At 44.9% G+C, this 16,060-nt stretch overlaps 1 protein-coding gene across 1 annotated transcript; it reads left to right on the top strand.

Moving 5' to 3' along the window:
* The first annotated feature begins 4,177 nt into the window (after window positions 1-4,177).
* Window positions 4,178-15,222, top strand: MFSD4B (major facilitator superfamily domain containing 4B). Its single transcript, XM_069010977.1, has 4 exons — window positions 4,178-4,583; window positions 4,678-4,846; window positions 7,490-7,606; window positions 11,965-15,222. The coding sequence occupies exons 1-4, from the start codon at window positions 4,221-4,223 to the stop codon at window positions 13,206-13,208; spliced, it is 1,893 nt and encodes a 630-aa protein (XP_068867078.1). The 5' UTR covers window positions 4,178-4,220; the 3' UTR covers window positions 13,209-15,222.
* The last annotated feature ends 838 nt before the right edge of the window (window positions 15,223-16,060 follow it).

Here is a 16,060-nt window from a genome sequence, read left to right as displayed (position 1 = left end):
TGATTCCTATGGTAAAACCAGCTCTACTGAGTGGGATGTTGGATGGGAGGGAAGCAGAGTTAAGGGTAAGGAAGCTCTGCTGGTGTGATGGTGTCAGAATAACAAACCCGTTTCTGATGCCAGTGTTTGTTTTGCAACAATGCTAAAATTGGAAAGGCTTTTCAGAGGAGATAAAGCAAATTACTGCATGAGAACTCTGTTAGCATCCTTTCTGTTAGCTTGTATCTGTGGGGGAAATGTCCAGTAGCAAATGCTCTTTTCTGGACAAAAGCATAAGGTGTTTTTGTCCTAAGGCTAGGTAAGATGAAAAACAAGCTCAAATTGTTTGTGCTGAGGTTGACCAACCACTGAGAAACTTATTGAGAGATACTAGATTCTGTATGCCTTGAGGGTTTTAAAAATGAGGTTAGATGACTCTCTTTAAAAAAAACCAAATAAATCCCTAAACTAACTAAAACATGAGAAACCCTACACAAATAGCAACTATTTAGTAAATTTATTTTAAAAAATATTGAATATTGCAAAAGTGGAGAAAAGGACTGAATATTCAATTTTATTTTAATGGAATAAATGTAAATAAGATTTTCTAATGATTTATTTTTAGGTGTGAAAACCTGTTCATGGGAAACCTGCTGAAATCCTATTTTGATGACTCAAATCATGCCAGATTTAATCTTGTTGGGGGTAGATTCTAACATTAAAATAGTAGCTTAATTCAAGAAGACCCTTAAATCATTCTGATATATCCCTCTCTTGAGAACAGTTCATAGAGTACCTTCCATAGACATTATTCTCCTATCCTATAAACGTAATAATTATCTTTTCATTGAATGTTCTCAGGGTAAATCTTTGGAAGAAGATGAGTAGAAAGAGGTTCACTTAAAATGGCAGTGTGACATTTCCAGTCCTACCTGATGCTGTCATTTAATACACCAGATCTTGAAACCAATACTAATTTTGAGCAAGGTTTGATTGGTTTAATACCTTTTCAGTAGGTATGAGATCCTTTTGATCTTAAAACTGTTCAGCAAAGTCTGAAATAATGGAAACCCTTTGGGTTCTTATTTACATCTCAGCTATGCAACAGTATCCAATGTATAACTAATAAAGTACTGTTGGATTTGTCCTGGCTGTTTTTGGAGACCTGTACAAGTCTCAAACCCAGACTTCAAATTATAACATAGTTATAATTTCTTGCATCCAGGTCTTTGTCTGTTCAGCATTAGCATTTAAATTATTTTTCTAATTTTATTTCCAGTGACCATTTATTGTCCCTGAAAATTGCTCCCACAAGTCAAAGATGCTACAGCTGTTCTGTGGCCTTTCTTCGGGGTGTATTTGGCATCAGATGAGGCAGACAAACTGACACTGTTCTGCTTTGGCACTTCATGCATAATGTCTGGGCATATACATTCCCCCCTCCCTGCAGAGACACTGATTGTCAAACTGATGCCCACCACATTGGATATGAGTGGTACTTTCCAGCTTTCCCTGGATGAAACCCTTGAGCAGCCACAGCCTGGCAGAGCAGGCAGGTTTTGGAGCGGTGGGAGGTGTGAGGTTGGGTCACCCTTGCTGGGGCAGCTCTCAAAGGTACCGGATGAACGCTTTGATCGAAGGCTCGTGGTGTAAAATAAGGGACGCTGCCATTGAAAAGCAGAAGTGCCCTGCTGAGTTCCTTGCCTCAGGCAGTACATGCCAAAGGGACAGGAGGTGCTTCCTTGCAGCTCCAAAGGGAGTATGTCAAGTTGGGATTCAGTGCTACAATCCTTCAGGTCATCCATAGGGGTTGGCTTAAGCAGCTGCGTTCTCCCTGTGCTGGCACGGCAGTTCCCTACCTCGCTGCCCTTGCAGAGGGGCTCAGCTGGGCCCTCTGAGCAGGGAGCAGAGGTGATGCCTGGTCTGGGGTCTGGATTCCCCTTTGGAGAGCTGGAAGTGTTACAGAAGTCAGAAAGGACCCTCTGCTATTAAGAGTGTGTGTGAATGTATCTATAAATACAATGTATTTTGGCCAGGGTGTGCACAAATGTTCTGCATTTCCCTAGGGGAGGTGTAGTACTGGAATGTGAGAGATGGCTGAGGAGAAAGGAACCCTTTCTTTGTGTGTCTCCCTGTTGACAAGCCCAGCACCATTAGAGTTCCAGCCAGCCAGTGAGTTTCTAGTCATGTAAACTTTGGCATATGTGCAGTATGCCTTCTAGTCTGTATATGTGGTGTCAACAGTTGTAATGTTTTGGAAATGCACATGCTAAGATTAGAGTGATTTTATACCAAAATGTTTGCTAATATTGACAACACTGACATGTTTAAGCTTCTTTATAGACATCATATTTTGTATGTTGTTTTTGATATTAAAGGATACATGTTTTGCTAGCCTTAACTCCGGTTTTTCAAGTTCTGCTTTGTTAGAAAGTAAAAAATGAATGTTTAATGTTTTTCATGGTGCTAAAGTAACTGTGATTAGTCTCAAATTATTCAGAATAAAGATGGTAGTTCTTAAGTGCTCCATTTGTTACTGCATGCATCGTTTTTAGTCTTAGTCTTGTGTAAAATTATCATTTTGAAAAATAATTCTATCTTGTATTCTGATAATTTTTTAATCTAGTGTGCAGACTTTTGTATAAAAGTCTTTACAGCTTTTATTGCCACTGAGGTCTGACTGAAATGTCCCCATTACTTTTGCTCCTAAATTAATATATGGTGCAACCCATTCCATTCTGATTGCACTGACAATCCATTTTAAGACTAATGATTTATAAACCTAAACTACTGAGTTGCTTGTTTCTGAAAACTTTATTTTCTCTATTTTCCATTCTGGAGCTTAATATCAAACTTGCAGAAACACCTCCATTCACAAAAGGCAGAAGGCAAATTGAGGGAGGGAGGGAAACTGTGGTAAAATAAGCTTGAGTGGTGTTTCAAAAGAATTCTGATTTTGCTTCATGAACTGCTAGTGCAATTCAGTGGGACCTTTAATCATTTACTCTGGCCTGCTACCAATTTCCCTTTGACTTACCTTGGCGGTATGAAACATGAAGTGTTTCCTCATTGACAGCTTCAGTAAGTCCCAGGAATTCATTCACCTTTCCTTTGTACTAGGGCCAAATATTTAAGTTCTTTAATAAATATATCTGATGATATGGGTGAAATATTTCCTTTTCACCTGGGGTTATTCTCTAGGCTGCTTGTAGTTCAAATTAAAATTTGAAAAAGATGCCCAAAACCTTTATAAGTGCCTGGGTGCTGTTGCCATTTGTACACTCTCAATGTACAAAGCTTCTTTGTAGGTGTGTAAGACAACAATGAGGAGAAGCCTGGGGAAGACATTTCAAATACTGCTGTACCTTTTTCAGGAAGCTGCTTTTATAACATAGCAAAATATTAACATCTAGAAATGTGGTTTGACTTGTGTACGACTACTATTATTTTATAGTTGACATTATTTTATCTGGAATTGTCTCGACCACTGGACCTATGACTAGAAGCTCAGCAGTGTTCTGCAGATATGTCAGAGTTCAGACTCTGCACTCTTGCAAAGGTACGAATGTGGGATCGATCAGGTTTAAATGTTGTCTGGCAGTGTTACTTGTAGCAAGCAGCTACTTTTTTTTTTTTTTTTATAATGCTTCAATGCGCCCAGGCTCTCCTGAACAGGAAGGTACTTGCAACATGCTTGCCAGTGCCAGGAGAAACGGCAATGGGTTGCTCTCCCTGTCCATGCTCTGTTATATCCCAGTATCTATTTGTTATGAACAACTCACAAAACAAAGCAGTGCAGTTTGGAATTATCTTTTGAGTTGTTTGTGATGCTTAAACTTACCAGGTATGGTGAAACTCAGAGCCTTTCTTACAGGGAGCAGCACCTCAGTGCCAGACAGGGAGCATGAACAGAGACTTTCTGCACAGCCTGTGAGCTGCTCCACGTGAGTGGTGGGAATGTATGTAGTTTTAATACTTAGTACTTTTAGTACCGGGCATGTTTTTTAATACCTGTGCTTAGGAGAGCCAGCAGCTCTCTCCCTCTTGAGAAGCTTTATTAGCGTGACATAACAGTCTTTGCAGAACACGAAGTTATTTTATGATCGGTTGTCTGAAAGGTCGAGTGTCGTTTGAGTGATAACACAGATTAAAAATAAAGTAATAAATGCTGGTTTATAAAGGCACTTCTCCAGGCACTGTGGCACAAGCTTGCAGCGGTGTGGAGTGCAGCGGCCCTGGGCATGTCGCTCCCCAGCGCCGAGCCCCGTTCCCAAGAGGAGCCCCCGGCGGAGGGGGAAGCGGTGTCATCCCCCGGGGCCGAGCCCGGCGCTCCTCCCTCTCCTCTTCCCGATCCTCCGCCCGCTCCTCCCAGAGCCGTGCGCGGGGCGGGGCCGCGCTCCCCGGGCCCGGAGCGGCCCTCGGAGCCGGCGGCGGGAGCCATGGCCGAGGCCGAGCGGGAGCTGCATGTCCGCTTCATCGAGCCGGGGGAGGCCGAGGCGGAGGGGGCGGCCGGGGGCGGCGGCTGGCGCTGCGGGCGAGGCGCGGACGGGGCCGCGCTGCGCTGGTGCATCACCGGGGTGCTCTGCGCCTCCTTCCTGGGGCTGGTGAGTGAATGAGCGAGGGCGGGCCGGGGGCTGCGGGGGGCGGTGCGGACCCTTCCCTGGGACGGGCGAGGTGACCCCGCACTCTGCCCGGCAGGGGATGAGCATCGCGGTGCTGGGTCCCACCTTCCCCAACCTGGCCGCCAATGTCCGCAAGAACGTCAGCGACATCTACTACATCTTCGTGGGCCGATCTCTGGGCTACCTGGGTGGGTCGGTGCTCGGCGGGGTGCTCTTTGACTGCATGAACGCCACTCTGCTGCTCGGTGAGTGCTGCCCCGCCGGACACTGTCCGGGGTAACTTGGGCTTCTCCCCAGCGATAGCAGCCCCAGAGGGAGATGTGTCGCCTTTACGGAGCAGGGCCGAGCCCTGGGAACGGGAGGGCCCGTGGGCTGTGGTGCTGCTCCCCCAGATCCCCGCGGATGCGGTGCCGCTCGCTGCCGCCATGTTCCGCCCGGTCCGATTCCTGACACCGCGGGCGCCGGGCACTGCTGCTGTGCGGCATCGCTGCCAAGAGCCCGGGCCCGCCGGGCACACCAGCAGCGGGAACGGGATTGAACTGACAAAATCTGCATGGATTGACCTAAGGCTGCCTTTGGCTTGCACTGACAAGTACAACTGGACTTTTTTTAGTTTGTATCGAGTAATGTGCATAGTGTAGGCGCTCTTGGAACATACAGGCTTCTGTAGTGACACTACAAAACGTGAAACGGGAAGATGTGTTTGGGCTGTCGTGTGTGCAGCAGAAACCTCCAGCAGCCACGATGAGCCGCATTTCTATGGGGGGAGCTTTCTCAAACCCTTCCCTTACTTAGCACTCATCAGTCACGATCATCTTCATGTAGTGGACAAAAGTCTGTGGATTTTGACTGGAGGGTCTTAGCCAAATTTTAACTTATTTAAAGTGGGAAACATTAATTACTGTCTGTAATGGTGAGAACATTTAAACTGTAGGAACCACAGCTGATGATCTTCACAGTTTTCCGGACTTGTGGAAACTTGCTCCTGTAGGAGCACAGGACCAGCTTTGTCCAGGCAGAGCGGGGCTGCTCAGCCACCGGGGTGCCAGGAGCCAAACTCAACATCCAGAAAGGAGGGGCTCCTTTTAGAGTTGTGTTAGTGTCTCATTCCCGCAGAGATTCTCAGAACACACCTAAAACAGCAGAAGCCCTTTCAAGTGCCTTTGTGCTCTAAATTAGGGATTAAAACATATACCAGGGCTTACTCTTTTTTTCCTCCTTTGTTCAGGGAACTGTGCCTCCCTTAAGGACCGTGCTGTAATCACATGGTCAGTCCAGAGAAGATGAGAAGATCCCATTTTCCACTGTTCTAAGATACCTGTACCCAACCTCCTCTCTGTAATTTGCTCCAGAACACCTGCAGAGTGCGTTTCCTTTAGCCTCCTCCTTGTGCACCTGACAAGGTCAGAGTTGCCTGTGTCTCACATTTGAGACTTTACCTTCTGTAATGGAATCAGTACACACCTCTGGAAGTGCACGTTAACTTGAAATAGTTTAGTATTTCCTTCTTTCCCTGAGGATAGCTGTCAGCAATGCTAGGGAAATGATGGATCTCCTAATTCTTTCCAATTTGGTAGTGCTTATGGCAAGACCACAATTTGAACCGCTGAACCTGTTCTCATTTTTATCATCTGGGTGCTGCCTGTAAAAGATTTTGGCGTGTGTAGTTTTACCTCCCATGTCTCAACTGCTGGAACTCTGCTACAAAGAAAAACTCTGTTCTGAGGAAAAATTGAAAACATCATCTGTCTTTGTCAAGGAAACTTTTAAGTGCCAATCTTCAGGTGTGGAGCTGAAGTGGACAACTGAGCACTTGCTGAGAAGTTACTTTCCAGGTCTCAGTGGGGCACTTGAGAAGCTGTACTTAATACACCCCATCTCTAGTGTTTTCTTCACACAGCTCAGCACACACACCTTCAGAAATGTTTTGAGGCTGGTATGCCAAGTATCTTAGGACTTTCGGGTTCTGGACATTGCTGTTTTTGTTTGGAATTTACCTAAATTCTTAATTACATCAGCCCCATTGATCTTTTATGTGTCTGCTGCATCTGTGATCATGCATTGATTTGAAAAATAATACAGACAGCTGAACAAGCTTTCTAATAACCTAATACTGTCTGTTCAAGATATTAATTGCAGGTAATTTTTAAATGGAGGTAATTATAAGCACAGAATTGAACTGCTGAACTTCCTCCCAAATGGTAATAGAAGCAATTTCCATCTGCTAAAAAATATTTTTTGAAATGCTATGTTGTAAGTGTAGGTAATAATGGCAAAACTAATACAGTTAATGAATTGCTGCTAAATTTATTATGAGAAATTTTGTAGTTCTGCCTAGAATTCCAGAGATCCATTGGAATACACCCCTCATGTGAGAGCAGACTATAAATGAAAGTCAATATCTTTATATGGAGGTTACTTGTGGACAAGGTATATTTACTTTATAGTATTTTAAGAGCTTAATGATTTGGGTTCTTTTAAAAATGGAGCCAAATTAAATGTTGTGCAGTTCTCAGAGGGCAGACTTGATACTGTTTCAACCCATGTTTTACTGGTTTTGTAGTGAAGTCACATTTCTAAAGCAGAAATTTCCAGAAGACTTCTTAATGTCCTAGCAGGAGCTGCTGCTCCCTTTGCTTTAGCCAAACAGGTTTGTCATTCAGGGCTTATATCTTGATGAAATTCCGTTTTTTTCCAAAGGAAAATGATCTGTTGAACTTTCTAGCTGCAACTGCTAACCATGGATTGAGATATTTAGATTACATTACTTATTAGGTTTATTTATAACTTCAATAATAATGAATTTATTTGTATTTCTTGGTCTTCTGTGTTATTTAAATGGAAACTGTAGTATGTGAGTTATTTGTTTTGTTTTTTAACCTTTCCAGCATTATCCATGCTTGCAACAACAGCTGGTCTTTATGGGATACCCTGGTGTAAGGAATCCCTGCTATTAACAATCTTGATGTCAGTTATTGGAGGTTCCATGGGAATTCTGGACACAGGTAAGGGACCCTGTGGTCTGACTGTTCTTTCACCGAAATAGTTGGAAACTTCGAGCATACCAAAACAGTTGCTGGTTTTTCTTGTGATACATCCTGAATTAAAAGAGGGGAGCTGTTTCACTTGGCTGTGATTCTTGGATTAATCTGGTCCTGAGGCTTCCAGTGTTTGTGTGGGTATGACAGGCCTCCCTTTAAGGGACTGGGGAGTGGGTATGTCTTGCTTCACAAGATCAATTTGCATTTCAGTGGGTCATTACAAGCAGAGAGGAAGTGCCCTGTTCTTTTTAAGCAGTGTTTTCTTTAATTTACTCATCTACAGGAAGCTGGTCAGGATATTCATTAGCATTAGCTGGGCCTAAGTCCTGAGCAAAGCCCTGGTGTTTGAGAGAGGGATTCTTAGAGCTGCTGTTGGAAGAATTGCCCACCTACAGCTGGCTCAGCAGCAGCTGGGGATTCACAGCACCATGGCACCCATCTCCCTGAATTAAGGGATATTTTCCACCTTTGGCCAGCCATGCTTACGTGGCTGGGAATACAAATCTGTTCTGTCCCCCAGATTGTAGTTCTGTGGCATGTGCATACTGCAAATGGCCTGGGCAAAAAAAAACCCCAAACCCAGCACTTTTGCTGGAAAGCTGTTCAAACCCAGTTTCTTAGCAGAGGCTTATTATTGGAGGAAGATGATGTCAGAGGTCTTTTCCAACTTAAATGATTCTGTGATCCTGAGATGTGTTGGTGAAGTTGCAGAGAAAATGTCTACAGGTGTGGTCAGAAAGGTCAGTTACACTGGGGGTATGAAAAATGAACTCCCACAGAAATGAGTCCCCTGGGCACGGCTTAGAAAAGGTGGATTACAGATGGCTGGCTTTAGCAGGCACTTTGCATCAGGAGGCAAGGCCACAGCAAGGGATTTGGGCATGCTTAAGACACCTGGGAAAAGCTGGCATACTTGCACACAGAGATTAGGAAATGCTCAAAAGTACATCAGTGAGCAGTGTTCTGGCATTGCTGTAGCACATGGTGGTGAAGCAATCCCAGGCAGCCACTCCTGGCACCTCTCTCGAGAGATCCCAGCAGTGTGTGCTGACTGCTGCCCTACTGCAGGAGCCTGTGGATGCTCACTAACCAGCAAGATACTACTGGAGCTGGTTGATCACCTTCAGGGCAGGGTTATTTCTGAGAAAGAGCTGACTCATCTGTTAGCTTAGCCACCCAAACAGCTCTGGAAGTATCTCAGCCAGGGCCTGGCTGTGGTGGCTTGGCTGGTTGGCAACACAGAGGAATGTTGGCTGCACATGTGAACTGTCTGCCTTAATTCTGTGGGGTTTGAGGGAGCTCTGCTAAGATGTAAAACACGGCACAGGATCCAGTAGTGAAGAGATGGTTTTGCATGGCACTTGGTTTAAAAATTCTTTGTATGGGAAAATCTTGTCAGCTAATGGTAAAAATACCTTCAGTGGGTGTACTGCTTGGATCAGACCTCAGAGGCAGGGAAGACTTCCCAGCAGGGAGCAGGACCAGCAGAAGAAACTCCGAGCAAGACAGTAAACCGAAGCTGAATTGATTTGGAAGAGTGCTGAGTGACAAGGGCTGCTGTACTGCAGCACAGGAATGTGACTGCTGTTTTGTTTTCCTGCATTCTTCTGAGGGACTACTTCAAAACACCTGTGGTGGTTTGACACTGGTTAGGCACCAGCACCACGAAATCTATTTGCCTCTACTATAGTTAAGCAGAGAAGGGGAAATCGGAACTTCATTTTTATGAGGATTATTGAGGAAAATGGAAAAAACTTCAAGGAAAAACAGGCTCAGACTTAACAGTATAAAGAAGATTTATTACTAGCAGAATTAAAAGTAAAAAGAATGATGAGAAACCAAAGCAAACTTTCAGAACATCTTTCTCTTCCAATACCTCCCTCTTTCCACCAAACCATGCAAGGGAAACAAACATGGGGTTTTGGTCAGTGTTTCATTTCTTAAGTCTTTTTTTATGTTTAAGGAAAAGAGTTTCTCCTGCTGTGCTGTGGGATTCTTCCCACAGAATATAGTTCCCTGCAAACTTCTCTAGTGTGGTTTCAAAACCTCACGACAACAGTCTGCCCAAATCTGCTGCAGTGAAAAATACCTCTCCCATGAATCCTGCAGTCTTCCCACACCACCCTCATGGGTCATAAGAGTCATGGGGGTTTAGTCTTTTAAGGATGAGCTACTCCAGCTTGAAAGCAAAGGCTTTCTTCTTCAATCTCTAAAAGCCTTTCACAACATCTGTGAGCTCTGGCATGAGCACTTTTTTCACGAGCTGCACGTGGATTTCTGCATCCCCCCATGTACCTCATCTCATGAACTACAGGGATAAAACAAATGGCTGTATTATAGTCCTCACCACGGCTTGCAAGGAGAACTTCAGCTCCAGCGCTGGGAGCGCCACCTCTCCCTTCCCCCACTGACCGTGGCATCGCCGTGTTGGCCTCTTCTCAACGTGATCTCACTTTTCCCTTCTCTCTGACTTGGAAGAAAGTTGGTATCTGTTAAGTTGCAGCTGAGAAGTTGCTCTTGTTTGGGCTGCTCTCGGCTGCTCTCGGTTGCCCACGGCTGCTTTGCAGCTCCGGGTGGTTTTCTCCTGGCGGCTTGGCCCCATGCTGCCATGCCAGGACGGGCCCCGGGGCTTACCGCCTCGCCACCCCTCAGCAGAGGAGCAGAAACGAAAGGCACTTCTCGCATTTCCTCCTTCTTCAAATATATCTATCACTGTGGCAGTGCAAGTGGCTCCAGCCACTCCGTCTCCTGAGAACGCAGACAAGCAGCTGTGGTGGTCAGCAATGCAAATTTAGCATGTAACTTTCCGTCATGGTGAGAACCCATGAGTCCCCTGTTCTGTCTTTTGCATGTTTTCCCCTGATTGGGTAATGCTTCCCCCCTTCCTCTTTTATGTATGAGTTATGTTTATTAAGTTCTCTTCTTTAATATGTATTAGCTCTAGAAAGTTCTTTGTTCCTCGACGCCCCATTGGATCCTTCCCTGAGTCCCTCCTATGTGTTGTTCCCATTGGTTCCCTTCCTGTCAATCCCACCTGCTTGCCCCTATCCCATTGGCTGAGATCCCTTTCCCCACCTATTCTGTACCCAGTATAAGATTCCTGGACCCTCCCACCAATTGGCCACTTTGTCCCTGTCTTTTCACGGGAATAAACCTGTGTGGAACACACACGGAGAGCCCCCTCTCTTTACTTCTTTCCCTTCGCCTTTGTGCCTGCCTGACAGCGACAGGAAGGTACGGCCCCTTTTGGGTGAGGAGCTCTGCCCCTTTTTCATTGTGTGTTGGGCACTGAGTGCCGCCTTCCAGAGGGGTTTCAGCGTTGACCTCCGGGCTTCTTTGTGTCGGCACGCGAGGGGTAAAACCCCCTTCTGCCAGCCCCCAGCGGCTGCAAACCCCTCACATCACGGAGGTGTTACCAGCTTATTTAACTGATCTGACGACCTGTCCATCAACCACAGGCTCTGTGCGGTCACAGGAGTTTTTCCAAACTGCTGAACTGCCACAGCACCTCCCTGATATTTTACTCCTGTCATTATTGTTGATCTAATGGTGGTGTAGTTTGGTGTTTGCAGCGGTATTGATGTAAACCCTTCTGCTTCTGGAAAGTCATTTGAATGCAGTTGGGGTGGGCCCAGCCCATCAGAAGCAAGTGCTTTGTTATTTCTCCTGGGATGTTGTTTAATGAGGCCTGTGATTCTTAGCACTAGGTGTTGTTGCTTTTGATACTTAGAGAAATGAGAAGCAGTTAAACTTCCCTTTTAAAAAAGGCTGATAAATGCTGCAAACTGTCAAATATGGTAATTAGAACCATAGAATCATAGGGTCAACTAGGATGGAAAAGACCCTTACGGTCATCGAGTCCAGCCCTTAACCCAGCACTGCTGAGGCCAGGCCTAAGCCATATCCCTAATGCCACATCCACGTGCGTTTTAAATACCTGCAGGGATGGTGGCGTAACCACTTCCTTGGGCAGCCTGTTCTAATGCTTGACAACCCTCTTCCATGAAGGAATTTTTCCTAATACCCCATCTAAACCTCCCCTGGCACAGTTATGCATGGCCATTGCTGCTGGATTAAGCTGCTGTGTGACTCTTTGTTTTGACTGCTGTGAATACCCTCCTGAAGCTCAAGTAATCACATGGATTTAAGGCAGAATTTCAGTTAACTGCTGTTTTGCACATTGTATTTGCTAAACCTGGCATTATTGTACATTGAATTAGTAATATATGTTATGGTTTGTTTTGTAGGGTTTTTGTTTTTTTTTTCTTTTAAACAATATCTGGTCTTGGACTAAAATGAATCTTTCTCTCTCTGATCTGCAGGTGGCAATGTAGTGGCACTGAATACCTGGGGATCAGAGGCTGGGCCACACTTGCAGGCTTTGCACTTCAGTTTTGCTGCTGGTGCATTTGCTGCTCCAATCCTGGCTAAAATGGCCTTGGGAGGCTCTGAATCTGAAGAACTTCCAGGGGCCGAAAAGACAAACCAGTCTGTCCTGAAGTCTGTGCCGACAGCATCAGCTGCATCAACTACATCAGCACTGAAAGACCATCATGATGGAGATTTTTTGTGGTCCTATATTATCATAGGGACATATATTCTTTTCATTTCCATCTTCTTTTTTGTTTTGTATTCAAAGGGCAGCTCAGCTCAAGACAAATTGAAGGCTTCTGCGCAGAAGAGAGTGCTTGCCAAATACCACTGGCTTCTAGTTGGTCTCCTGTTTTTATTCTTCTTTTTCTATGTGGGAGCAGAGGTCACTTATGGCTCTTATGTATTTACTTATGCAATGGTCTTTGCTGAGATGAAAGAAAGTGAAGCAGCTGCTTTGAATTCTGTCTTCTGGGGTGCATTTGCCGTGTGCAGAGGAGCGGCGATATTCGGTGCTGCTTTCCTATATCCTGGCACCATGATCCTGATGAGTCTCTTAAGCTCTGCTGCCTCCTCTTCAGCCCTGGCCTTCTTTGCACATTACCAAGCCTTGCTGTGGGTGGGAACTGCCATTTACGGAGCATCCATGGCCACCGTCTTCCCCAGCGGCATTGCCTGGATCGAGCAGTACACGGTCGTTGAAGGGAAATCAGCCTCTCTGTTCGTGGTGGGCGCGGCGCTGGGCGAGATGTGCATTCCTGCCACCGTGGGCTATCTCCAAGGCAGGTTCCACCACGTTCCTGTCCTCACGTACGCTGCCTTCGTGACTTCTGCAATGACAGTCCTGCTCTTCCCCATCATGTACAAACTGGCCAACGTTCCCCAGGAGAATGACTTGAAAGAAGTGAGTGACAGCGAGACCCAGGCAGCTTTGTTGTCAGACTCGAGGCTTACTGAGGATGAGGAGGATGAGGAGGATGTAACAGAGTGGAACGATGCAGACTTTGAGGTAATAGAAATGAATGACAAACTGAAAAACTCTCTGATGGACACCTCCCATAAGATACCAGGGGACCCTCCAGCTGAAGTCTCTCTCCAGCCCCATCTGGATGATGTATTGGGCAACTCTCCAGTGGTTGCTGGTGGCTCCCCTGGAAGACAAAATGGGAATGTTGACTGGGAGAAGAGTGAATAGAGTCAAAGCTTTTTTTTTTTTTAATGGAAATGCAATTGAATTGTAGCTGTTGTCAAGTGGTTCAGGAATCCTTTCAAAGTGGTGCAGAGCTCAGCATGTTCATTTTCCCAGCCCTTTCTCCTCTTTCATTTTCAGCCTGCAAGGGAAGGTCCTCAGTGATGTGACTGGGGTAACATGATAAATATACAGGCTATGCCAAAACTGTTAAAACGTAAGAGATGTTTTCTAAATTTGAGGCATGCATCCAAGGAAGAGATGCTGCTGTAGTAACTGGAAAAGAAGGGGACTGCTCAGACTACTCAGTTTTTTTGGGGGTGGGTGAAATGTGCAGGTCTGAGGTCCTTTGTCACAAAATGGTTGCATGAGAGAGGAGAGAGATCTGTTATCTGTGGTGCTGAACTTTCTTACCTTGTGAAGGAGGAGTGTTTCTACTGTGTTTGAAAATTGTGTGTGATCAGGAGATCAGTTAAAATTTCTGGTGATGCCCAGCAGCTGTAAATTGAATAACCTTTTGGCAAACTATATGAATTTCTGGTTCTGAGACAAAGACAAGAAAAAACTGGAAATTACTTCTTAGGAGTGAAACCATGCCTTTGGGTCATTTAAAAGCAGTTTATGAGAAAGGGCACAAAATGGGTCATTGTTTATCTGCTCAAATGCATGATTCCAACCTACTGAACAGTGGCAACAAATCTAAAAGTATTTGTGATTTTAATTATGGCACTACCACTGAAATCAACAAATGTATGCAGAAGATGATAAATTACTATGTAATCTTAGAATGGTTGGGGTTGGAAGGACCTTTTAAAGATCATCCAGTTCCAACCCCCCTGCATGGCAGGGACACCTTCCACTAGACCAGGTTGCTCAGAGCTCCATCCAGACTGACCTTGAAAACTTTCAGGGATGGGGCATCCACAGCTTCTCTGGGCAGCCTATTCCAGTGCCTCACCACCCTCAGAGCAAAGAATTTTTTTCTTGATTTCTAATCCAAACCTACTCTCTTCCAGTTTGAATCCATTCCCCCTTCTCCTATCACTACGTGCTCTTGTAAAAAGTCCCTCTCCATCCTTCTTGCTGGCTCCCTACAGGTAAAAGAGATGGCTTAATATATGGTATTTTTATGCCAGTTGTTTAAATTCAGGTTGTAGCAAATTCTCTGGCTTCTTGTGCCAAGAATTTAACAGGGTAATGTGTTACAATGAAGATTTGAGAAGGAGAGGGAATTACCAGTGAGACAATCCTTTCCAGTATGACTACTTGCTCCTGGTCAGTTGGATTGGTGACATTTTGGTTTTATTTATTTCTTTGGGGGATGGCACAGAGCCTGACTCTTCCTAGCAGAGAAGCCATGGATTATAGGTGTAGGTTTATTGCTGCTAAGAAGGAAGCCCTGGGCAGGCACAGCCATGCCAGGGAGCCCTCCTAGTAAGAGCAAAAAAAAAACCAAAAAAACAAACCAAAACCTAAACCAGCAGCAAATGGCAAAATCCGTCTAAACAGTAATCTTGTCATTTGTCAACTTGGAACTCCATATTTATTAAGTATTTTTTTAAGTCTTTGTGATCAGAATCTACTCTTGTTTGGGGTTTTTAACTGCACTTTTATTAGTATTTTTCTCACTAAGAGGTTTCATTTAGTAACAAAAGAGCTCTAGGTGTAACATAGCACAGAATCTTAGATGTTCCCTGCATTTTCAGGTCTGCTTCTGCTCCCTCTCTTGTCCTCCAAGTGTGCAACCTAGGCTTGCATGGCTTTTTCCTTTCTGAGGAGTTAGTAAGAAGCCAGAATCAACTTGTGGTGAAAAATGTGTATTTTTTTTGTTTGCGCCTTGCCATGTTGCAGGGCCTCCCTCTCCCTCTGCTGCTGGCACTTAAATGCCACTTTGTTATTGCCACATTTCTTCTGTGGCATCTTTCTCCAGCACAATGCATGAACCTGCACTTTAAAATGCAGCCTTGTTTCACTTGTGGCACGAGGGTTCTCTCTGCTTGCAGGAAATGGTAAAGGCTTGTAAATGGCCTAGGCACAGGTGACAGGAGTGAGTCCATGTGGCCCTGTGTGCTTAGTTGATTTGACATGGAAGCAAACAGTGTGGCAGGCAGAGGGAGTGGCTGGAATGCAGGCAGCTGGAGCCTGCATTTCATCATTTTTCCTCTTCCCATTTTTCCTCCTGCACGCTGCTCTCTGTGTGTGTGCAAAATAAGGGGGTGTCAGCTGATGGTGAGGACAAATCCCACTGGTGGAGGGGGATGGAGAAGGTGCAGGACACACAATGAAATATATGGAAACTGCTGGAACTGCAATCCCCCCAGCTTCACCTGCGTTGACATTGCTATAAGAAAGCTTCCCTATACCTGAGATCATGTTGCCAGAAGAAAATTATTTAAAGAAAGATACTGGGCAACCAAGAAGATTCTAAACTCCCCCAATTCATATGCGAATTTTTGATGAAATTCCAGATCAGAATGTCCTACAAGTACGACTGTTCTCAGGGATAGTTTACATGGACAGTTTAGTTGACATCATTTGCATAATCAAGTACTAAAAAACCCCAGAAAATGAAATCAAAGCTCCATTGGGAAATATGCTGTAATCTCTTAGATGCTTATCTACTGCATATATTCACACACTTATTTGTGTTTCTGACCAGCGTCTTTCCAGCAAATGTAAAAATACTGCGCAAAACAAAGATTTTTTTTTTTTACTGCCTGTTTTAACTCCTGTGTGAGTAACTTCAATTCATCCCCATTCCCTCCTTAAAAAGCAGGAGGCTTGTGTAATGGGAATGGAGGAGCAGGCTGGAATGCCAAGGTAAGAGCAGCCTTTTCCCACGAATAAAGGATCCAAAA

This window comes from Aphelocoma coerulescens, chromosome 3 (genome assembly GCF_041296385.1).
Source record: "Aphelocoma coerulescens isolate FSJ_1873_10779 chromosome 3, UR_Acoe_1.0, whole genome shotgun sequence".
Classification (NCBI taxonomy): domain Eukaryota; kingdom Metazoa; phylum Chordata; class Aves; order Passeriformes; family Corvidae; genus Aphelocoma; species Aphelocoma coerulescens.
Note: the sequence above shows the minus strand (reverse complement) of the source record. Positions and strands in the feature narration are given on the sequence as shown.